Source organism: Pinus tabuliformis, chromosome 6 (genome assembly GCF_031772625.1).
Source record: "Pinus tabuliformis cultivar Carrire ecotype Pingquan chromosome 6, CPIR1, whole genome shotgun sequence".
NCBI classification, from domain to species: Eukaryota; Viridiplantae; Streptophyta; class Pinopsida; order Pinales; family Pinaceae; genus Pinus; species Pinus tabuliformis.
Window position 1 is genome coordinate 1739715554 of NC_142292.1, and position 25760 is coordinate 1739741313.

The 25760-nt window shown below is 39.5% G+C and overlaps 1 protein-coding gene across 1 annotated transcript in view; it reads left to right on the top strand.

Moving 5' to 3' along the window:
- LOC149265857 (WRKY transcription factor 42-like) overlaps positions 1-20724 on the top strand; it is an 82831-nt gene extending 62107 nt beyond the window's left edge. The window contains exons 4-5 of the mRNA XM_089394028.1: positions 19375-19488; positions 19617-20724. Of these exons, the coding sequence (XP_089250154.1) occupies positions 19375-19488; positions 19617-20156 (654 nt within the window). The 3' untranslated portion in view covers positions 20157-20724. The remainder of the gene's footprint in view (positions 1-19374; positions 19489-19616) is intronic.
- The last annotated feature ends 5036 nt before the right edge of the window (positions 20725-25760 follow it).

Genomic DNA, 25760 nt, shown 5'->3' on the forward strand with positions numbered 1-25760 from the left:
TGGTTTTCCTTTCACCTTGCTTTGTAAATATTTTAACTTCTCCTTTACCCATAACAGAAATTTTGCTATCAGTCCCAAGTGTGACTTGTGACTTCACACTTTGATCTAAAGCAGAAAACAAAGCTATGTTTCTTGTCATATGGTTACTGCAACCGGAGTCTAGAAACCATATATCTTCACTATTTGTTTCAGCCATGTTACAAGCTAACAATACATTATCTTGGCTGACATTTTCTCTAGTAATATTTGCACTAGAGCTATTATTCACATCATGCTGCTTCTTCCTACATTCACTGGCATAATGCCCATATTTTTTACAATAATAGCATTGGACATTGGATTTTTCATACCTTTGTCCTTGAGCATGTTGTTGTCCTCTTTGCTAGCTGCTGCCTTGGCCTTGGTTCTGATTTGGATTGCTGCCTCTTCCTTGTGCATTTGCTGGGCTGTTCCTTCCACCTCTGTTTTGGCTTCTGCCTCTTCCTCTCTTGTTTCCTCTGCATTGACCTCTTCCTCTTCCAAAGGACATTTGGGTCTTGAAGGCTTGCTCTAGAGATGAGTTTTCATTTCTGCTCAACCTCTGTTCATGTGTGATCAGTGATGCATGAAGTTCATCAACTGAAAAGTTTGAGAGATCCTTTGTCTCTTCTATGGTGGTGACAATCGCATCAAACTTTGAGGGTAAGACCCTCAATATTTTCTCCACAATCCTCCTATCTTCAAGGGTTTCTCCATGAGTTCTTATCTGTGTGACCACACCAATTACATGTGTGAAGAATGAGTCAATGTTGTCTGACTCCTGCATGCACAGATTCTCAAAATCCTTCCTCAGCAATTGTAGTTTTGTTGTCTTCACTCTCTCCATGCCTTGATAGGCTGTCTTGAGGGTTTGCCATGCTTCATTGGCTGTCTTAGCTGCTGCTAACCTTGGAAACACACTCTGGTCTACTGCTAGATACAACAACACACGGGCTTTTGAATCCTTCTTCCTATTGCTCTTCAGTAGATCTCTCTCTCCCTGAGTTAATGCATTGAACTCAGTTTCATCTGCTGGTTCTTCAAAACCATCTTCAACTATTTCCCATAAATCTTGAGAGGCAAACAGAGCTGTCATGGTTATTGCCCAATAGTCATAGTTTTTCCCATTAAATTGTGGGAGCTGGGTGTTAAACATACCCATACCAGTGCTTGTGCTGGCCATTCCTTGCATTCTGATCTATGCCTCTAAATCCTTCACTGTATGTTTAAAACAACTCACTGCTTCTTCAGCAACACATAAAAAACTTTTTGGAATACCTGAATCCTTTGCCTGAGACTTTATTTTGCTGGAGAAGATCTACTGCTGCAACAAGCTCCTCCCTTCAGCTTCTTTGTCACCTTCAAAGAGCCTAAACTCAGCTCTGATACCACTGTTGGGGATTTTTCTGTCAAAATCCCAAAAACAATATAAACTGGACACAGAGACAATTGTCTGTTTTCTCCAGGATCTTTAACACAGCGGAAACCAAAAAAAATTATTTGCAGCAGACAGAGTTTTCACACACACCACAAATTTCTATTCATTAATAAAAGTAACTGCTGTTACAAATTTCTTCCTCTCTCACAGAGGGATTCACCAAGAGACTGCTTAACAAAACATTCAAACTGTTACAGAACAAACATAAACATTTCTGCACTACTGTGCATTCCTCTCACATTGCTATGCTACGCTGCTGCATATTACATTAACATCGCACTGCTGTGCATTACAATTCATTTACACTGTTGTGTATATTTCATACGCACTGCTGCGTTCTTCCCTCTTCTCACACACTACTTACACAAAAAAAAACATCACACAACATATATATGACAACAAAAGGACTTACACATGTTTTCACTTGCCATGCTTCCGTAAAAAAAGAATTAAATGTTTTTACCAGCCTTTACGTGTGCCCATACTCCCGCAGAAACAAAATTAAAACTTCACCAAAACTTACCAACCACAGTAAATTGCATTTACTCTTTTACTGACATTTACTGACGGTAAAGAGACTTTTACTTCACGTCAAAATTATTTGCTGTTGGCTTGTACTTTAACCATTGACTTCATTTATATCACATCGCAAAATCTCTTTTAGCGGAACACTAAAGTGGAGCACACACACATTACTGCGATCTGCGATATGCGATCAGATCGCATCGCACCATCGCGATCGCAGAAATCACAACACATAACGGAGGGTGGCAGGAGGTGATTGCGATTTGCGATATGCGATAGATCGCATCGCAAAAATAAAGCTTCAGTTGAAATTATTATTTCAACAGAGAATTCCAATCTACAACCGCGTTCAAAGCTCATGTATTCTAAGCCATTCTGAAAATTTTATAATTATTAAATTTAATCACATTTATTAGTTTTTATCTATTTGATCAAATTCAGTTTTAAATTTTTCCCATTATTAACTAGTCTGGATCGTGTACGTTAGACAGAGACGATCCAGATTCAAAATCAACAGTTAACTTTCCAAGTTTCTACTCCGTAATTCATGTGTTCTTGTTCCTGTTTATATATATTCTTGCCTTCCCGTCCCATATAAAGTAACTGATCTAATGGGATGGTGCTGGGAGAAAGAGGATTGGAGTTGGCAACGCATTCACAGATGATTTGGACATTATCTGAGGAAGGCTCTGGGCTTCTTTTGAACTTTTATAACTTTTTTACATGGTTTGTTTACCGATTTGGCACAGGTAGAGCAGGAGACGGGATAGGAATAACCACTGGCCTGAAGTTGACTTTTTTTTTGGGGTTACAACTACACTTTTCGACGAGAAGGGCCCGATATTTGTGTTTTCCCATTGGTGGCAGTAGGTTGGCCGCGTGTGTGACAAGTGTCATAAGGGTCTACGTCGATAGGACTAGCGGTATATCGAATCTTATCGAGTTAACTAGACAAGCAAAGTGGGAGGTCAATTGCTGGGTTTTGTCGTCGTTGAAGCTGCCTTGTTCGGAGCAGAGGGACGGTTTATTACAGGGAACTCGTTTCGTGTCAGGGCTGTGACCGGATCCATGCAACTCTCTGGAATTTGGGAGTGGAGCGGGGGTAGAAGGCGCGTTCAAGGAGAGGTTGGGGAATGAGTTATATAGAGGCAAGAAACCGTCTAAAAAAATCTCTGAAGGCAATTTTTGGGTCTACATCGCTTCCCCTAGGACGGGGGAGATTCTTATTGGGGGAACGTAGAGCGCCTGCGGAACTAGGCGTTATTGGGCCATTGGATGCATTTACAAATGTACGGGGAACATATTAAGAGTTGGGTTGGTACGCATTGGTATCCTATCCTCAAATACTGCCCAAAGATGAGTCTAATGTATAATGGGTGGACGGTTTTCCACTTCCCGTGTCCGGAGCACTCAAAGCTTATTATGGAGAAACCATGGGTAAAAGGCCGCATGGTATTGGTTCTTCCGAGATGGCGAGTGGGTTTTGACCCTTTCTCCAAAACGACACTTAGGAATTTTGTATGGGATCAAATGCTCAGTCTCCCCATTGAGCTATGGAATTTGGTGGCGATGAAGGAGATTGCGGGTCAAATTGGATCTTTTTTTTTCTGGGATGAAAGCAGTATAGGGCAGTTGGATAAGCGGGTAAAATGGGTGCTTATGGAGGTGGATTTGGGAGAGGGTCTGTTGGCGGAATTGGAATTATGTTGGAGTCAGTAGGGCCTCTTGATTCAGATTGATTATTAGGGAGTGGCTTATAGGTGTATGCGATGTGTGGAAATGGGTCATTTAATGGCTACCTGCAAAAATTCGGCAAACAATCGATGGCACCCGCATATACAGGAATGGAAGGAAGCAGAGCAGGGTATTACAACGAAGGGACTTGCCCCGGAGGAGACAAACACAGGTAATCTTGTTTCGCTTGCCTCTGTTATTTCTTCCATAAAAGAAGTTGTCGAATGTTCTGCTCCGGGTTATGTTTTCCAATTTCCCCCTATTCGGGATTTTCATGGGGTGTGCTCTTCTTCCATGTTGTCCCCACATATAATGGCGGACTCCCTGTCAGTGGCGTTTGGGGACTTAAAGTTCAAAGAACTTTAAAAAATTTATTGCATTAAACTCTTTCGAGATTAGGGATTCTTCTGTTGGCATTATGAGATAAGTGTTGTCCTTGATGGCAAACCTCACTGATGACAAATCATAGTACAGAAGGTCAGCATCAAGGAATTGATGATCAGACTATAAGAAGAAGAGAAAGTTCATACACGCAGGTTCGTTAAGCCCAAGTCGCGTGTACACGCAGGTTGGCTTCAGCAAAAGCGCGTGTATGTGGAAAAGTACCTTTGGTCCATGGCGGTTAGTCCTTGGAAGTTGTGCCTATGGTTTCGGACCATTGTGTCTCGACGGGCGTGTCGATCCCTAGTTTTGAAGTTGATGGTATTGTGTTACTATGGTTTTGGCTCTTGGTATTGAACAAGGCCTAAGGCTATATAAAGGGAAGGAAATCATTAGGCAAGTGCATCTGAAATGTCTTGAATATCTGATGAAGCATTAGATCCAGTATGCAGGTTATGGGTTGATGATGCATTGCTTGATCTGAGCTAAGGAGAGATCTCATCGGTTGATGGAGAACTAGATCTAAGGAGAGATCGGGATCAAATGGTTTGAAATGAACTATCTTTATGATGCTTATTCTAGATCTACATACTGACGCATGTATAGTTCTATAAGTGTTATGAGTATGACTGATGTCTGGTACAGCTGCAAGTTGATAGAAATTATCTTTAGATCTGTACGCGGGTTGGCTTTGATAAAAGCGCGTATACACGCGGGTTTGATTCATCGAAGTAGCGTATACATTGTAAATCTTAATATTTGAAGTTGCAGATGGATCTGATGGTTATTATAGAGTTCTGTGTCTGCTCTGTGTTCTGGTGACTGTTGTTAACAGGGTTTCAGTGATTCAGAGTTTGATGATTGTTTTGAGCTTCAATGATAGTTATGGGTCCAGTATGAAAATTGGATGAAAAGTGGCCTTACAGATTATGTGTTGTGCTTCAGTGTATCCAGTCTGAAAATTGATGAAACGTGGTACCTGGAGGTGAGAATATTGTAGGCAAGCACCTACGTACTAGTATCTAAGCTAGTACAAAAGCTAAAGGAGATCTTTGGAGCATTGTAGCAGGTAGCAGCCTGCGTACTAGTAAATGGATCGGCTAGTACAAGAGCAAAGGGGGTTGTAGCTCCCGTACTGGTATAAGACTGCACCAGTACAAATATTGTAAAAGGATTTTCTTATTAAGAAGAAGATTGAGATGACTTGCAGCAGGTGGTTTTCACCCACATTGGGTTTCCACCTTATATCTTTGTGTTCATGTGTGTGGCTCTTGTGTGATGTTCTGTTCTGTTATTCTGCACCTGTTTACTGTTAATATGCTTAATAATGATCTGATGCATTTACTGAAGATTAAGCTAACTGAATTATAAGATCTCTGGATATACGCGAGTTTCATTAGACACAGTAGCGTGTACACGCGGGTTCACTTAATTGAAGTAGCGTATATGTTTCTGAGTATGAAATTGAAAAGTTTGATTGATCTGATAATACTGATTCACCCCCCCCTCTCAGTATTATTTCCAACAATTGGTATCAGAGCAGGTCCTTTGGTAGAAGCTTGATCGCTTGAAGGAGATCCGTGGAACAATGGGAAAGAAGCTTAAGAAGAAGGCTCATAAGAAGAAGAAGACATCTCAGAAGGACTATGACAGTGGGAGAGTCGATTGGGGATTAGGTATAAGAAGTTCTTCAGATTCAGAATCAGATTCAGAATCATTATCAGGTATGAATGTGTTATCCTCTGATGTTCCTGCTATATTTCCTTGTGAAAGTGATGGAAGTGATAGTGAAACTACTGAACATGCTTTTATGGGTGAGCAAGAAAAGTATCAAATAGAGGCAGTATTTAGAAGGCTTACAGACAAAGTTAAAGATCAACAAGATCTATTGAACAAAAGGGAATGTGCTTTCAAAGAAGAAGTTACCAAACTAAAGGCCCAATTAGAAGAAGGAAACAAGGTAAGAAAGCTACTCAAGGACAAGGAAGACCAATGTCAAAAATTGCAGCATGAAGTGACATCATTAAGAAAACAAGTCAACGAAAGAAGCACAACCATCAAGAAACTCAAAGATAGATCCAGCTACTATGAAAATCTTGAAGCTACAATCCTCTCACTAAAAGGAGATCTTGAAGAATCAAAGAAGCAGAATACAGATCTACTCCAAGCTATTGCAAAACAAGAAATCGAAGCCACCAGTTTAAAATCTCAACTAGAATGTGCCTTCCGAGTTCGTCAAATGCAGCAGGATGTGAATGAAGAACAAGAAAAGGAGATTCTCAAACTAAGGGAACAAATGGAAGAAGGAAGGAAAAGTGAAGAAGATTTGAAAAAGCAATCTCTTGAAAAGGAAGAACAACTTCAGGTTGAGGTAAATATCTTGAAAGGTAAACTAGAAGAAAAGGATAAGCTTTTACGATTTCAAGATAGTTCTAAAGTCTTGGATGATATTCTTAGTAGTCAAAGGTCTCCTGCTATAAAGACCGGTCTTGGTTTTCATGAATCTGTTGAAGGTGAATCTAGTTCACAAGGTGAGGCAAGGAACTCTAAAGAGAAATCTAAAGTGATCAGTGAAGAAATGAAAGATCCATCTCATCATCAACCAAGGAAAGAGATTCTTCAAAGAAAATCTTTTACTCCTCCTATGAATAATGTTGAATGTTATGTATGTCATAATCTTGGACATGTTGCAGCTAGATGTAGAAGAAGAAGGGTTCAAGACCATCATGCAGAAAGATCATCACACTCAAGGTACTTTAATGGATATTGCTTTGCTTGCAATATGTTTGGTCACAAAGCTGCTGATTGCTATAGGAGGAATATGAAACATGTAAGATGTTATGCATGTAACAAGCTTGGACATATAGCAAAGGAATGTAGGAACAAAGGATGGACATCACACCAAAAGAAGAAAACCTCATCACACTTGAAGATATGGAGGAAGAAGGAAGTACAGTCAGCACAATGTACTGAGACACAGCACAGCACAGACATATCAGACTCAGAGGGAGCTGAAAGTGTAAAACTTCAGTGTCCTGAATCTCATACGCAAGTTCCTTAAAGGGAAGTCGCGTATATACGCGAGTTAAACACTGCAAAGTCGCATATATGTCAGTTTGAGGAAAAGCAGTGGGGACAGGATCAGAAAAAGGATCTGATATGATTCAGTCTATTATTTGCTCTATTGGTTACAGTCTGCTGAGGATGTGTGGAAATGTTTTGTTACTTGTATGATGTCTAGAAGTGTTTTGATCCTAACTTGAGGATGATGATGTTTTGATGCTTATGCATGATCAGATCTAACAGATGGCACTGGTTGAGGGGGAGCATATGCCTTTAGTAATTCATTGTTGGCATTATGGTTAATAATCCTTGGTGATGATTCTTATATGGCTAAATGATATATCTTGCTATGATGTGGTTGTGAGTTGTCTATGATAAAATCTCATATGATTCTTGGGGTTACATAGTTGATGTTCAGATCAGATTTATGGATGATTCTTTGATGATGCATATATGGTGCTTACATGGTGATCTTCATAAGGACAAGAAGAAGTACAAAGCTTGAATATACATCTTCCTCACTTGATGATGGGTCACTCATATACTGCTGTTGTCATATGCATAAAAATCATACAGTTATGATGCAGGCACTCTTGTGGATAAGGATTGTTGCTGTTGATGATATCAAGAAGTTTTGTCAAATGAGCTTGAGCTCAAGATACATAATGCTGATACATGGATGACTACTCAAAGTTGCTTTATTGGAGACATGGTGATGAGTTCTTATCTATATGATGATAGGTTTATACTTACATATGTTAATTGATGCAGATGTTCCCAAGTAAGGATACTTGGATCATGTAGAGCTTGATGAAATGGCTATGGTGGTTTCACACATGATACAATGTGAATGACTCTGAATTCTGTTCAAAGGGATGAATTGATGCAGACATACCTTGTTATAGGTTGATGACCTATTCTCTACAGGACATTTACAGGTTGCTGATATGGAAATTTGTGTACGCGTGTTGTTTAAAGGATATCCGCGTGCATACGCAGTTTTACAAGGGGATAGTCGCGTATATGGTGTACGCGTGTTGCGTAAGGGATATCTGCGTATATACGCCTGTTTATGTGTATACAGACGCGTATATGGAGATTTGAAGGAAATCAGCAGGGACAGATGTTGGTTGCAGAAAGTCTGATATAGGTTTGACAGAGATCATCTGGCACAGGTTCAGGGGGAGCAGATAATCTTCCAATGATGCATTGTTGGCATTATCTTAAAGCCTTTTGTTCTAGTTCACATTTGGTGTTGATTTCAGGAGGAACAAAGGCGAAAGGAGAACAGAAGGATCTCTTGGTTGCTGATCTGAATGGTGATTATCAGATGCTGCTGGTGACTTTCATAAGTCTTGGTATAGTTATTTCGTCTCTATGTCATATATCTCTTTTGTGGTATCTCTTTCTTGGTGTCAAGGTCATGTAACGGCCTATTTTGGTTTCCCCACTATGCCTGGGATGATTGATGCAATATGTAAAATCTTGATGTATTCCCACTTGGTTGGGTGGATGAGTCAATTTTTGTATATCCTCACTTAGTTGAGAGATGGATGTATGTATGAGTCCTAAGTGATAGGAAGGTCCTTTATGATGTATAGAGTCATGTTCTTCTTGAAGAACATCTTTTGCAGATCTTGCCTACAGTCAGGAAGAGCATGTACAACACACTTCAGCGGTACAGAGATTCAGCATGTACTCAGGGGAGCATGAACAGATTGGTACACCTTGGCATATACAAAGGGGGAGACTATTCAGAGATTTCAGCAGGTACTCAGGGGGAGTATGGACAATGGAATGATTCAGCAAAGGAAGAGAATATCTTGGTCCACCCTTTGCCCTTGATGTCAAAGGGGGAGAGTGATTTGGTGTTGTTGCCATCAAGTCCAAAGGGGGAGATTGTTGGCATTATGAGATAAGTGTTGTCCTTGATGGCAAACCTCACTGATGACAAATCATAGTACAGAAGGTCAGCATCAAGGAATTGATGATCAGACTATAAGAAGAAGAGAAAGTTCATACACGCAGGTTCATTAAGCCCAAGTCGCGTGTACACGCAGGTTGGCTTCAGCAAAAGCGCGTGTATGTGGAAAAGTACCTTTGGTCCATGGCGGTTAGTCCTTGGAAGTTGTGCCTATGGTTTCGGACCATTGTGTCTCGACGGGCGTGTCGATCCCTAGTTTTGAAGTTGATGGTATTGTGTTACTATGGTTTTGGCTCTTGGTATTGAACAAGGCCTAAGGCTATATAAAGGGAAGGAAATCATTAGGCAAGTGCATCTGAAATGTCTTGAATATCTGATGAAGCATTAGATCCAGTATGCAGGTTATGGGTTGATGATGCATTGCTTGATCTGAGCTAAGGAGAGATCTCATCGGTTGATGGAGAACTAGATCTAAGGAGAGATCGGGATCAAATGGTTTGAAATGAACTATCTTTATGATGCTTATTCTAGATCTACATACTGACGCATGTATAGTTCTATAAGTGTTATGAGTATGACTGATGTCTGGTACAGCTGCAAGTTGATAGAAATTATCTTTAGATCTGTACGCGGGTTGGCTTTGATAAAAGCGCGTATACACGCGGGTTTGATTCATCGAAGTAGCGTATACATTGTAAATCTTAATATTTGAAGTTGCAGATGGATCTGATGGTTATTACAGAGTTCTGTGTCTGCTCTGTGTTCTGGTGACTGTTGTTAACAGGGTTTCAGTGATTCAGAGTTTGATGATTGTTTTGAGCTTCAATGATAGTTATGGGTCCAGTATGAAAATTGGATGAAAAGTGGCCTTACAGATTATGTGTTGTGCTTCAGTGTATCCAGTCTGAAAATTGATGAAACGTGGTACCTGGAGGTGAGAATATTGTAGGCAAGCACCTACGTACTAGTATCTAAGCTAGTACAAAAGCTAAAGGAGATCTTTGGAGCATTGTAGCAGGTAGCAGCCTGCGTACTAGTAAATGGATCGGCTAGTACAAGAGCAAAGGGGGTTGTAGCTCCCGTACTGGTATAAGACTGCACCAGTACAAATATTGTAAAAGGATTTTCTTATTAAGAAGAAGATTGAGATGACTTGCAGCAGGTGGTTTTCACCCACATTGGGTTTCCACCTTATATCTTTGTGTTCATGTGTGTGGCTCTTGTGTGATGTTCTGTTCTGTTATTCTGCACCTGTTTACTGTTAATATGCTTAATAATGATCTGATGCATTTACTGAAGATTAAGCTAACTGAATTATAAGATCTCTGGATATACGCGAGTTTCATTAGACACAGTAGCGTGTACACGCGGGTTCACTTAATTGAAGTAGCGTATATGTTTCTGAGTATGAAATTGAAAAGTTTGATTGATCTGATAATACTGATTCACCCCCCCCTCTCAGTATTATTTCCAACATCTTCGGGAGGGGATATATCGGCCTAGGGTGGGGGTGGAAGGTTAAAACCTTGTCTGACAAATTCGGGTTCCGATGGGATAGAGGGAGTCGGGTTTACTTCTTTGGGCACTCCCAAGTCTCCTCTTGGGATGAGGGAGGAATTGGGCCTGTCTCTAGAGACGGAATAGGAGGATTTATTAAGGGTATCAAAGTGACTTGACCCATTGACTATTAAACAATCGTGTGTTTTTTTTTTCTTTTTCTTTTTTTAATTTTGATTTTGTGCAGGTGGCCTGCCCCTCATCCAGGCAGAATGTGACTATCCAGAGAAAAGGGACAGAGATACAAGAAGGCCTTGTCTTGTGCTATGGAACAACTTGAGTTGTCTTCAAAAGGGACAGAGGATCCTGGTCATTTAGACCTAGATTTTCCTTCTGTATCGATCCCTTTGTCATCCCACATTGAGGGGGGAAAAGACAGGGGTCTTTTGGGCGCCTAGAGATGCCAAAGCCGTTAAATGGGTTACTACATGAATATTAGAAATTCGAAGACTCATAAAATGAGCTTGACATTTCATTACTAAACATAATTATTTATACACATGGATAGCCATAAATTCTATAGCAATCCGCCGACTGTAGCCGCTCTATGCCGACTAACACGCCGACTATAGCCGCTTGCTACCAACTTCTTCAGAAGACACTGACTTCTCTAGAAGACTAGGTTATGCATTAATGTTGGTGGTTGGATTTATCAATGTTTTCCAACAATCCCCCTTAAATCCAACCATATGACAACTATACAATATATAAGACAGTGTAAACATACTCCTAATTGACATGCCTGCTGGTCTAAGTCTCAGCTAGGCTTACAACAAACATTTCATTTTTGTCTCCTTGCTAAAAAGTTCATTCTTATTCATTTGTTGATGCAACTTCATCTTCACTTTTCTTGCCATAAAATAGTGACGGAGCTTCTCCTTTCTTGATTGCAGGGTAACATTCTTCAACATTGCTTCACGTTCTTGAGACCCATACTTGTCCTTAATGCTCGCAATTTCTGATGTGATGAATAATGTTGTCCTTTACGGACATACGCAGCAACACCTTTGCTTTTGTCTCCCTTCTCTCCCAATTTGAAATAGAACCTGCAACAGTGGGTTTGGGCTCATCCCCACTTACAATGGACCACAAATTATTTTCTTCTAAAATAGTCATTAACTTGAATTTCCAATTCACATAATTTTCTCCATCAAGTTTGGTGGATTCATTCATATAATTATCAAGCAATAAATCTGCCATGATGAAAAAAAACTTCCTCCAATCAGCAAAATGCCACCATATCTAAATTTGAATGCACCAAATTTCACTAATTCTCACACATGCACCATAATTTCAATCTTTCCTTACTCAATAATAAAGTGTCAAGTTAAACCAAATTTCCAACAAGAAATACCTATGGACTCTTATTTTGTTGTTTATCACATCCACTATATTGGCACCTCCACACTCCTCTTTATACTACGAACAACATATCTCTATAAAAACAATCCATTACCACATTTATATGCCACATATGCATAAATGCTTGATAGAGTTTAAGGCTACTTGGCACATAGCAGACTTAGTCACAGAATCACAAAAAAAACTCAGGCAACCTCCCTGTCTGTTCAGTATATATATAAGCACTAGCTTACAGCATAAAAAAAACATAGATGACATGCGCGTTACAGTGACAGATTGACCATAATTAGCCAAATGTTGTTTTCTTACACCAACACCAATACTAAAACAGGTCCACACAGATATATTTCATTATCAGAGTCGCCAAGCATAAACATAACAGATTTCAGAAATCCTCAATCCTTCAACAAATTACACCGAAATTTAGCCAAAACTTACTTTCCAATGATGCCGTTCACTCTGATTATGAGATGTTCAGGAAATGCCTTCACGGCTCCGGATTGTGCTTCCCGGCGTTTGACTTTGGCGGCATCCCACACGCCCTTCGATCTCACAGACAGCGCTAGTATCAGCAATGCTCTTTCAACAGTGGCAGTACGCACACCAGGCTGAAAAAACAGATCACGAACACGTTGCTGCTGGTTTGCTCCAACAGTAGATCTAGTTTGCATAGGTCCACATACATCAGTATGAATTAATTCAAGTATTTCCCTTTGAATTTTTTCTTTATGTATAGGAAATTCCTCCCTATGTTGCTTACCAAGTACACATGCTTCACATTCAAAATGATCATTCTTCAAGACAGGAAGCCCTTCAACCATAGTGTTCTTTTGAAGTAGCATTAAATCTTTGTGATTTAGATGTCCGTACCTTTGATGCCATAAATCTATTGTTGATATTGTTGTAGATGCCAAAACTTGATGACACAAACACAGAACAAAAAACACATACAAACAACTCAGAGCTTGCAATTTCTTCAAGTTTTGATGCTTCTTCCTTATTGTCAATATCTGCACACTCAAAAACAATGTTAAATTCATAAACAAAACCATATTGATTCTTGTCATCCTGCTCATTCATGGATTCTTCAGTTTCAATTAGCGTTATCTCTGCATAATAATCAAGCTTGACATCTTCAAACTTGTTTCTTCCTTTAACTGCTACTACAATTTCTTCTTCATGTTTTTCCATGCAATCATCAAAAACAAACAGCAATTTATCAATCATTTTCTTTTCAAAGATAACTTGCAATTCATTTTCATAAAATAAATATCCATTATCAAATTTAATTCCCAAATCGTCCGCCATTGCAACTTTGCTAAGGAAAATTACACACTTGAAATGTTATGAGGATAAACAAAATCGGAAGCCAAACAGATGCGCAGTATGACACTATGAATTCTTAGAAAACAACCAATGAAACGGTTGGCGTCAAACAACACTCCACTGTCAACAACAGCCTTCAAACAACAATGCAGTCTCTTCTTTATGGGAAGAGAACACTAGATATCTTGAAAACTTACAACAAGCCTGATACTTGCAACTTTCACCTCCACAGCTTAATGTTCACAGGCAGCAAGAGTTAAATTGCAACTTGTTGAGCCCACAGCTCTGAGCACACAGCTCCCAACTCGATGAGCACACAGCTCCACCACACGCACAACTCTCACACTCCAACACCATTGGACCACTCACGTCCTCAGCAAGAGTTAAATTGCAACTTGCTGAGCCCACAGCTCCCAACTCGATGAGCACACAGCTCCACCACACACACAGTTCTCACACTCCAACACCACTGGACCACTCACATCCTCGGCCTTGTCTGCACCAGGCCTCCACACTCTCACTCTCAACGCACTCTTCTTTTAACACAGCGACAGATGTTGTGGTCCACAACAGGCACAAACAGGTTCACTCACAGCTCTTCCACACACAATACTGCAAACAAACAAAACTCTCGCAGGTGGCTCACAATCCACCTCTCTTCCCACACAGATGGGATCTCTCTGGCCACAAACCCTTCACTACTCTGGCCAAACACATCAACTTTTACATCTATAACTCTAAAGCCGAGACTGGCCTGTCTCCAACGCAGAACCAACACAAGGATCTTCTCCTACATCGACTGTGGACTCTCCAACACAGTGGCATATGACAAGAACTTTCCCTATGCTGCTTTCCCACAGCAGCAAGAGCTCACGCTCTCTACACAGCAAGCCGAAACCAAATCAAAAACACTAAGCTCTCCACAATGAACGGTCTCTTCACAATTTTTCACCAGTCGGCACCTTCCTTCTGCCACTTCTCGCACAGCAGGGTAAAACGACAGATCTCCTTTGCCATGTGGATGTACTCCACACACAACAATCGGTCAATCCTCACATCTGTCTCAGCGAGCGGAAGAGATCACTCGCACAGCGTTCAATTCATCCGCCTCTGGTCCATGCAGCAACACAAATCTTGACTTCAACTAATGTCGTGCTCCACCACATGCAACAGGTTCAAGAGATCCTCTACCCAGTGCTCTATGGCACACTCAACTCAGCTTTACGATCACCTTGCTCAAGAGGCCGCAACTCATTCATGCTGCTCCCAATGTAACCACAGCAGCGGCTGAAACACCAAGACAAAACCCCTGAGCTCTGATACCATATTAGAAATTCAAAGACTCATAAAATGAGCTTGACATTTCATTACTAAACATAATTATTTATACACATGGATAGCCGTAAATTCTATAGCAATCCGCCGACTGTAGCCGCTCTACGCCGACTAACACGCCGACTATAGCCGCTTGCTGCCGACTTCTCTAGAAGACACTGACTTCTCTAGAAGACTAGGTTCTGCATTAATGTTGGTGGTTGGATTTATCAATGTTTTCCAACAATGAATGTCCTCTATTTGAATATCAGAGGCCTCGGAGCGGCCAGAAAAATAAGCTCCCTCTGTGGTTTAATGATGTCATAGAAACCTACTCTAGTCTTTATTCAAGAGACCATATTCACGAGAAAAAAATGTGGGAGGCTCTCATGTCAATATGTCCCGGGTGGTGTGTGTATGCCACCGGTGCCACAAGTCTCTTGGGGGGATTAGGGGTGATGTGGAACCCTCCCTATTTTGATCTAAGGGCTTATTATTCATGCGTAGGCATTATTCTGTCCGGGTATGAGAAAGGCTCGAACTGTCAAATTCACTTCATGAACAGATATGCACCAAATGTAGGAAGGCAGTTGTTTTGGGGAGCAGGTTGTAGGGTCTAGTTTGTTGGGTTTTAGGTCAGTCATTTTGGCAGGTCATTTAATTTTTTCTTTGGGTGAGGAGGAATTTTGGGGTCCAAAGTTGTAGTTGATCGCTTATCTGATTTCTTTAAAGGTCTGATTTAAGATTCGACACTTATTGATGTGATCCCGATCCCTCTGGCACTGACATGGAGGAATGGAAGGATAGGGTTAGAGGGAATTTCAAAGCACTTGGATCTATTTTTGATAACTGAAGACTTATTGGGGTACTTTCTCAGGATTCAATCCAAAATAGTATCTTCGTTCACATCTGACCACATGCCCATCACATTATCTTGGTCGGCTATGGTGGTTCGGAGGCCTTTCCCTTTTAAATTTAATCCCAGGTGGCTGAAGGATCCTTCTTTTGAGGAGATGGTACTTAGGGTGTGGAAGTGCAACATTCCTCCTAAGCGGGGTGATGTCATGTCTAATATTTCCATAAAACTGAAGGGACTAAAAATGGAAGTTAGAGTGTGGGTAAAAAATTAGAGGATAGGGAGATGAAAGCTTTGGCTGACATAGAGGATTCTCTTCGGGCATATAATGATCCTTAGGATCCATTGTTCTTTTCGGAATTATATTGCTCGAAAATATTGGAATTGGAAGGTAGGAAAAGGGATATTCTACTTTCAAGAGAGGAGGATGCTTAGATTAAGAGTAGGGCCATTTGGCTAGCGGTCAGGGACAAGAATTCTAGTTATTTTCATAATTTTGTGAATATGAGGCAAAAGGCAAACTCTATTAGGAAGATATGGGATGGTGATGGGAATAAAATTTCGGATCAGCATGGAATGGAAAAGGAAAAAGTAAAATATCCTAGATCTTTTAATGGGGAAGAGGCGCAAGTTTTTTTGTCTAGAAGGAGTTTATAGATCTGGTACCAGAGATGTTTTCAGGGGAGGACAACGAGATAGTTGGGAAACCGATTACTGAGGGGGAATTGTTGGAGGTATTAGCAGTATGTACTAAATAAAAAAATCCCACCTCTAGATGGTTGGGCCACGTACTTTTTCCAACATTTCTCAAAGTTGATGATTCCAGACCTTCTTGTTGTTGTGGAGGATTCTCAAGTCAATGGTTTTATCTCAGGGGCCATTAACGCATCGTTCATAGCATTAATAGCTAAAAAAGAAGGTCCATGGAATTTTGACGATTATCGCCCTATCTCCCTCTGTAACTCTGTATATAAATTAATTTCTAAACTTATTGCAGGATGGATTTAACTGTTCCTCTCCAAATTTATAACAGTGGAACAACTTGGTTTTCTGGATGGGCGACAAATACAGGATCCTATAGCTATTACTTAGGAAATGATGCACTCGATTAAAACCAGGCATGGAAATGCATGTTTGATGAAGTGGATCTGATTAAAGCATACGATAGTGTGGATTGGGAGTTTTTGTATTTGGTGTTGATTAAAACTGGTCTGTCTTTGTTCAAATCGAGATGGATCATGGCTTGCATCAGGACTTCCAATTTTGTGGTTATTATCAATGATTGCCCAACTAAATTCTTCAGGGTGTACAAGGGTTTGAGGCAGGGTTGTGCACTATCCCCTTTACATTTTTTGTTGGTTGTCGATTGCTTAAGCCTGAAGATGCAGGAAATGCAGAATAAGGGGATGATGGAGGGGTTAAATTTGTCGAGAAAGCAAGCAGTGACACATTTGTGTTTTGTCGACGATTTGCTATTTAATGGTTGTAAATCCGCTCGGGAATGGACTAACATTTCACATGAACTAGATGGTTTCTCGAAGGAATCGGGCCTCTTGATGAGTATGGAGAAATCCTGATTGGTTTTCGACAAGGGTGGAGGACGAAGTTATAAGACAGATCTATCTTATTTTTTATATTAAATGTCAGAAATTAGAGCTGGGAATTAAGTATTTGAGTTTTAGATGCAAACCGAAAAATTATGGGATCAGTGGCTGGGAATGGTTGGCTACAAAATTGGAGAAAAAAATGGCGAGTTGGATGCATATAATACTTTCTCTGGGCAGGAGGATGATTCTGATCAAATCGGTATTGCAACATATCACTATTTTCTGGATGTAACTTTTCATGTTTCCTAGGGCGATCTCTTGAAGGATTAAGTCTATCATGGAAAAAATTTTATGGTATCGTAGCAAGCTTGAGGGTAAGTTCGACTTGCCTAGTTGATCCATGCTTCCACGACCAATAGAAGGAGGGTGGGGATTTATGGAGTTAGGGAAATTTAATAAATCCATTGTTATTATAAACATGTGGTGTGCATTAAATGGGTCGGGCCTATGGCATGATGTCATTAGAGGTAAATATATGTCTAAGCAGTCGCTAGCTGAATGGATCAGGGGAGGGACTAGAAGGCCTTTTATCTCTTTGACTATATGGAATGGTATGATGAAACAAATTATCTTGTTGTTGACATTTGCTAGATGGGAAGCTGGATGTGATTTTGGGAATGTCGAGACACCATTCTTTATCTTCACAACTAATTGAATTTATTCACAGTAAGGGATATTTCTCCCTCCAATAGTACAACATAGAACAAGATAATCCCACTTCAGAACAAACATGGATAACAACGGAGGAATTAGGACTTGAGGGCGGATTTGTAGTGGAATGGGAGAAATACATCATGTATTTAAGGGATGTTGGAATTGGCATACAAACAGGGAAGGACATGATTTCTTGGGGAGGCACAAAGAAAAAGGATAATCCAGAGGTAAAAGGCATATACAGAAGTTTGTCATTTGCTGGTGAGAAATATGAATAATTTAATTGGTTTCGAGTTACTTGGAGAGGGGACATTCCAAATAAACTGAAATGTTTTGGATGGTTGATATTACATGATCGTGTTTTGACCTTGAACAACCTATAGAAGAGGGGATTTATTGGGCCAAGGGTGTGTATCTTTTGTCAGGGAGGACCAAAGACCGCATAACACTCGTTCCTACACCCCTCGTACTCGAAGGTGGTTTCGGAAGGGGTACTTAACTCTTTCAACATAAAGGTATGTTATGTGGCTCATTATGTGTCGAGATGCATCAAATTATGGTATAAAAAGAACAAAACTTTTCGATTCCTGCCTCTATATATTATATGGTCAATATGGAAATCAATAAATTCTACTATCTTCCAAGAAAATATTATTTGTGTTAGAACTATCATCATAAAATATGTCTCTTTCTTCAATGAAAAGGGACTGATAAAGGAGAAGGTTAAAAGAAGACAAGGGAGGTTTAGAGACATTTGGGAAAGGTACACTGTTGGGTTTTTCCACTGAGCTAGTAGGTTCTTTCTTGGTCATGAAAGTTTACACTTTCTATCATTTATGGTGGGAAGGAGGTGAGGGGACCAACAACGGAGTTGAGGTGATAGGGTTATGGGGGCTTTTGAAAGAAGTAAAGTGGATAGGGCTGGTAAATATTCAGATATACAATGAAGCAAAGGGGGTCATCCACTGGGTAAGAGAGCACAACAAATTCAAACCACCTATTTAACTAATTGGATGGATCGGATCAGAAATTTGATTATATCACTTCAGAACATTACTTTTGAACACATCTACATAAAGCAAAATATGACTGCCGATCTCCTATCCAAGAGAGGACTTAATGTCTTTACAGATATGATCCATTACACCATCTTTGAAAATAACATAAAGATCAAGGTTGACAGTGTCTTTTTTAATCAAGGTTTCTTATCCAGGAAAAAACTATAAAAGTATTATGGATATACGGGGAACATAATTTGAAAACAAAGACTCACATGATGACAACGAAATAACATATTTGAAGGAACATTTTTTACTTTTGCATGAGTTTAATGTCAAGCGCTGCTTTCTTTCTTCTCGGGGAAACAACGTTTCTTTTAGTTGCGTTTATGTATATTTTATGTGACTAATCAGATCTGGTTATTATTTGTAAGAAGTTAATGTAATTTTTTAATCTGTATTTTGGTACTTCCTCTCCTGTTAGAAGCATGGAAAATCTGTCTCAGGCCCTGGGCACTTTTGAATCTGTAGTAGGAATATGGACTATGATGATGGAAACAAAAACATGAATATGCAAGCTTTCTCATAATTTATGAATGAAAACGTATTCGTATCAGATAAGCGATGGCTGCCGCTGGAGAAAATACGGGCAAAAGTCAACAAGAAACAATCCACGTCCTAGATCTTATTACAAATGCGCTACAGCGCGCAGCTGCCCTGTTAAAAAACAGGTTCGACCTTGCTACTTTCATGAATGAAATCTGTCACTGAAACTAATTATTATCGACAATAAAACACATATAAATCTGTTTGCTAATTTAAATATGTTATTGTTAAAATTATGGTGGATTCTGTCCAGGTTCAGAGATCTGCGGAGGACCCAACAATCCTGGTAACAACCTACGAAGGTGAGCATACTCATTCTCTGAGTCCTCTGGCAATGGCTATCATGGACGCCGGCTTGTCCAACCAACTCATTGGTGAGGGGCTGAATAGAGGAAACTTCTTAGAGGACGACCATTTCATACCCTTTTCGACAGCCAGAATATCGACATTCAGTCCGTTTCCAACAATCACTCTCGATCTCACAGAGAACCAGCCTAATCCAGGATTACAGGTCAAGCAGCATAATCCAGGATTGCACCTAGAGCCCTCACATTTAGCGGCAGGCAGTTTCCAACACTCGAATTCACTGGCTAAAGATATGGGCCATGTATTCGATCACTCATCAATCATGGATTCTGTTGCTTCAATAAAGGCAGACCCCAACTTCACTGCAGCCGTTGCTGTAGCTATAGCTGGCTCTATGCTTAAGTTAGGTGCTCCAACCAAGGAGATGCCCAGATGTCGTCCCGTGATGCAATACACTGATGGTTCCACTCAGCAAGCATCCGTTTAGTCTCATATACTCTGTATTATTGGTGATTACAGCTTTTATGTTAACAGTATTCTCTGAAATTCTTTTGTTTACACTGTTAAAACACCCAAGTCGTCAGAAACCAACAGCAAACCAACAGCACATCAGAAATCACCAAACCACAATCAGATTGAACGATGCATGCAAAAGTCATTTCCGAATCCAGAACGACATGTATTTTCTTTCAGATATCTCAATGTATTGTATTCAGTGAAGCTTATAGCGTTGAGTCAAAGCCTATGTCTTTCTTCATAAATACTGAGCAAATTTTAGGGTGCATATGAGCTATATATTGTGTATAGATATTGAAGTGTTCCATACTTTACTGTAGCCACCTTCATGCACAATTGTCATTTGTGTCAGAGTTGATGTTGGAAGTAGTCCCTTATATTGTTGCGGTGTCATTCATGAACGGGTTGTGAATATTTCGGATGCCTGCTTGTGATCCTACCAGGCTGTGTGGATTGTCCACGGGTTGCAGGCCATGCCTATATTTTAGTGGCAATAGATGGCAATGATGTGAATGCTTTAGTTGGTATCAGGATTAGGATTCTGCGATTTGTTTTGGTGTTTTGCTCATTGTGGTATTTGTAATGTCGATCGGAACGCTGTAAATGCTTTAGTTTGTATCAGAATTATATGTTTTTGTTTTTGTTTGGTGTTTTGTTTAATGTTGATAAAAATTGAAGAGAACAAAAGGATGAGGTAGAGGATTTGCTCATTTCAGTATTACAAATCACTTAAATAAGACTACATTGGAAATATTAGTAATAAATGACTGAAGTTAAACTTGACTTAAACCGGACTTAAACCGGACTTAGTGACACTGAACTTGGAGGGACGGTTTTGACACCTAACAGGGGGTTGGAATTAGATTCTCCAACACTCTCCCTTAATTACAGCCACATAAAAAATTCAATGAAGGTCTCAGCTAGATTTACGATTTAAAAATTGACTTCAACTTTTCTTCTTCTCTTTTTCCAGATCCGATAGCCTCTAAATTGTTTCAACTTTTTCTCTTTGTTATATCCTTTAAATCTCAGATTCTTCATTTGCTAGAGAGGGTCTTCCATTCTTCCAGGCTAGTTAAGCATACCCTAGACTTCTTCAAAAACTGACTTGTATGTAGGATGCTGCCACGTATTATCTTTTGTAGTGTGCTTTTCATCTTCAATTTGCTGCAACATAACACCACAATATAATTTTATCTATTCAAGACTCCAATACCTGAAAATTTTATTAATTTCTTCATCAGGCATGTTGTCTTCAACATTAATTTTTGTAGTTTCTACGCAGACTTTATCTAGACATGGTATTGCAAGTCATGCTGCAAGGAAATTTAAGTGTTCTTCAAAATAATTTTGTGTACTTGCACAATTAAAATCAATGGTAAGTATAAAAACATCTATAGAACCACTTTGGTTCTGTTCCTTTTGCTCTGTAATGAGAGCTTCTTTCTGTTGCACTTCCAACTCTCTTCTTCCTTTATCTCCGTTTTCTCTTCTTGAGCTTCCTTATTTGGCTCTTCCTCTGCTTGTCTCTGTCTCTTCCACTTCTTTACTAACATGTGTTGCTGCAAACAGGTTTTCTTCAACTATTTCATTAAATAGCATCATGTGAATATGATGTTTTTGTTTCATCACCTACAACCATTCATTATTAGCCAATAATTCTTCATCAAATTTTACATCAGCGATGTTAATTGCTGGATTCACCATATCATTCACTGCAGCTTCACTGTCATCAGCAAGCACTATTACTGGATTCACCAAAATTTCATCAGCAAGCTCTGTTGCTGGAATCATCATATTGTCATCAACAAGCTCTATTGTTGGAATCACCAAGTTTCATCCACTTGCCGCTATGTGCAGTGGGGTTCACCAGCATCTACGTGTTCCTTCTTTGCTATTTCTGCAACTTCTTCACTCACATCATCCACTTGTGGCTGAGCACAGTGGGATTCAACAGACTTTTCATCTGGATGTAAATCTGTTGCTATAGATCCACCTTCATCTTCAACTTCAATACTCCCCCTTGCACCAAAACATCTCTCTAGAGTATTCAAGGCCTCCTTGGTTGTCTTGGCTTCTAAAATCAAGGGAATAATATTGTCGTCTACAAATTCTTTTATGCATTTCAATGCAAAGGCTTTGTTTTTCCTCTTCGCTTCCACATCTAAAAAGATCTCCGATATCTCTTGTTGTCACTTTGACCTTCTTAGCATCCTGGCTTTTTCCATTTGTTGAGTGTTACTCAGAACGACTCAAGAAGCCGATCAAACTTAAAAAACCTTCTTCCAAAAAACTCTTTTACAACCCATTTAAATATCTATTGACTTTTTTAATCTTCATGATTTCCCTTTTTTTTTAAACCATGAACAAAACCCTTTAAAAAAAAACACACTCTTTTCAAACAATAAAAAGCATTCTTGAAATATTGACTTTTTTAATCTTCATTTAAACTATGAACAAAACCCTTTTAAAAAAAAATATGAACGAAGCTCTCTTTTCAAACAAAAATATGAACGAAGCCCTGTTTTCAAACAATACAAGAGCATTCTTGAAATAATGCTACTTCCTCTTTTTAAAAAATTTCATCTCTCGAATCTCATGAGAATTTCATCTCATAAAAATTAATGGAATGAAATATTACATGGCTACTTTTCAAATTACAAAAGTCCTTTCTGAAAATAATACTACGCACTTCTCATTTAAAATTCACCGTGTGCGTTTTATATAAGACAACATGAAATGTTTTTTTCAAACCTTTAACCTTCAGCGTTGTGCACATTTCGTGCTTCATGCAACCAATGGGCTTCACCATACCTTATCTTCAACAGAGTTTCTTGACATTTGTTGAAAACGTAATTTCAACCGCATGCGTACAACGCCCAAACCGCCGCAGCGAAACCAGAAACTACCCCTGTCAGATTTCAGACCGCCTTTTGGTGTGGAGTGGTTTCCGTATAATCGACTCCGATACAATGTAATGCAGCCACGTGGTCCTCCGCATACGTCAGCAGAACTGACCTTTCAGACGCTAATGTTCAGCATGAAGTGGGCTCCCGATATTCTTGTCCACCGTCCAATCTGCCTGATCATTCTCCGCCGTCCATCAACCAAACCTGCATTCGAGCCAGTATTAATTAACCTTGCGTGGAGTAAACTCAAACAGTTGACCGCCGGTTCCTTCTGCAAAAGAATTAAATCGAATTTAAACATGGTCGTAGAGAGTTGGTAAAGCATTTAAGTTTTTTTTATATTACGGCACGTAAAGTAATTAAGTTTGTTCGTTTTGTTTTGACATACGTTTTTGTTTAGTTTTTTTTCATATAACAAGCCAAAAAAAATGTAAACGCTAGATGTTGTAATGTTCCTTTAGCTGCAGCGAAAAACCGAGTTGACCTTTCATAAAACTTTGGTTTTTGCACAGCAGTGCAAGCTGAAAAAAACAATGGGAACGCATATGTAATCGAAGGCTTTCATGTGTTGACTTTTTTTTTTTATGATACAAGGAGCGAATATCGCATAGCAATGCGTAGAAGAAGAATGAGATTTTTTGTATGACTTTGTATTTTATTTTTGTGATATGCACAGAAGTGGAGCAGACATATAATGTTTTTTTTGGAGTTGCATATGTAAAAATTTTCTTTTACAGCAGTATGTGTAAAAATAGTTTTACACCAGTAAATGTAAATGGGTTTTTACACACCAGTAGTGTAAAATCTCAGGTGGAGACAGAGTTTTGTTGAATGTATTTTTGGTAAATCCCTCTCAGTAAAAGAGGATGAATATGTATCAGGCATTTCATTTTAATGAATAGAAATCTTTTATGGTGGTGTAATACTCTGTTCTCAGACATTTTATTTTAAAGCTTCCCTGTGCACAAAAGATCCTGTGGAGAGAAGGAAACAGAGCATTGCCTCTGTGTTTATTTGTTTTTGGGATTTTACCAGAAAAATCCCCAACAGTGGTATCAGAGCAGGCTTAAGCTCTTTGAAGGTGTTCAAGAAGCTGAAGGGAGGAGTCTTTTGTTGCAGCAGTAAATCTTCTCCAGCAAAGTGAAGTCTCAGGCAAAAGATTCAGGTATTCCTCAAAGTTTTCTTTTTGTTACTGCTGAAACAGTCAGTGTTTTAAAATACACAGTCAAGAAATTGAAGCGTAGTTGAGGATGCAAGGAATGGCTAGCACCAGCACTAGCACGGGTATGTTTAACACCCAGTTCCCACAGTTTAATGAGAAGAACTATGACTACTGGTCAATAACCATGAGAGCTTTATTTATCTCTCAAGATTTATGGGAATTAGTTGAATCTGGGTTTGAAGAACCAGCAGATAAAAATCAATTTAACCACTTGACTCAGGCAGAGAGAGATCTGCTGAAGAGCAATAGGAAGAAGGATGCAAAAGCCATTGTATTGTTGTATCAAGCAGTGGACCAGAGTGTGTTTCCAAGGATAGCAGCAGCTAAGACATCCAATGAAGCATGGAAAACCCTCAAAACAGCCTATCAAGGCATGGAGAAAGTAAAGACAGCAAAACTACAGTTGCTGAGGAGAGATTTTGAAAATCTGAGCATGAAGGAGTCAGACACCATTGACTCATTTTTCACACATGTGATTGGTTTGGTCACACAGATGAGGACTCATGGAGAAACCCTTGAAGAAAGGAGGATTGTGGAGAAACTGTTGAGGGTCCTACCCTCAAAGTTTGATGTGATTGTCACCACCATAGAAGAGACAAAGGATCTCTCAAACTTTTCAGTTGATGAGCTACATGCATCACTGATAACACATGAGCAGAGGTTGAGTAGAAATGAAAACTCATCTCTAGAGCAAGCCTTTAAGACCCAGATGTCTTTTGGAAGAGGAAGAGGTCAAGGCAGAGGAAACAAGAGAGGAAGAGGCAGAAGCCAGAACAGAGGTGGAAGGAACAGTCCAGCAAATGCTCAAGGAAGAGGCAGCAATCCAAATCAGAACTAAGGCCAAGGCAGCAACCAACAAAGAGGACAACATCATGCTCAAGGACAAAGGTATGAAAAATCCAATGTCCAATGCTGTTCTTGTAAAAAATATGGGCATTATGCCAGCGAATGTAGGAAGAAGCAACATGATATGAGTAATAGACAAAATGCAAATGTCACTAGAGAAAACATCAGCCAAGATAATGTGTTGTTAGCTTGTAACATGGCTGAAACAAACAGTGAGGACATATGGTTTTTAGACTCAGGTTGCAGCAACCATATGATAGGAAACATAGCTTTCTTTTCTGCCCTAGATAAAAATGTGAAATCAGAAGTCACACTAGGAACTGATAGCAAAATTTCTGTTATGGGAAAAGGAGAGGTAAAAATATTTACAAAGCAAGGAGAAAAGAAAACCATAGCAAATGTCTACTATGTCCCTGGAATGAGATGTAACCTCGAGTATTGGACAGCTTGTTCAAAAGGGTTACAATGTCTTCTTTGAAAATGATGTATGTACCATCATGGATATAGCACCCAGCAAATGATGCATTACTGAAGTGAAGATGACAAGGAATAGGATGTTCCCTCTTAGAATAAGGGTAGATTTGAAAAACAAAGGAGA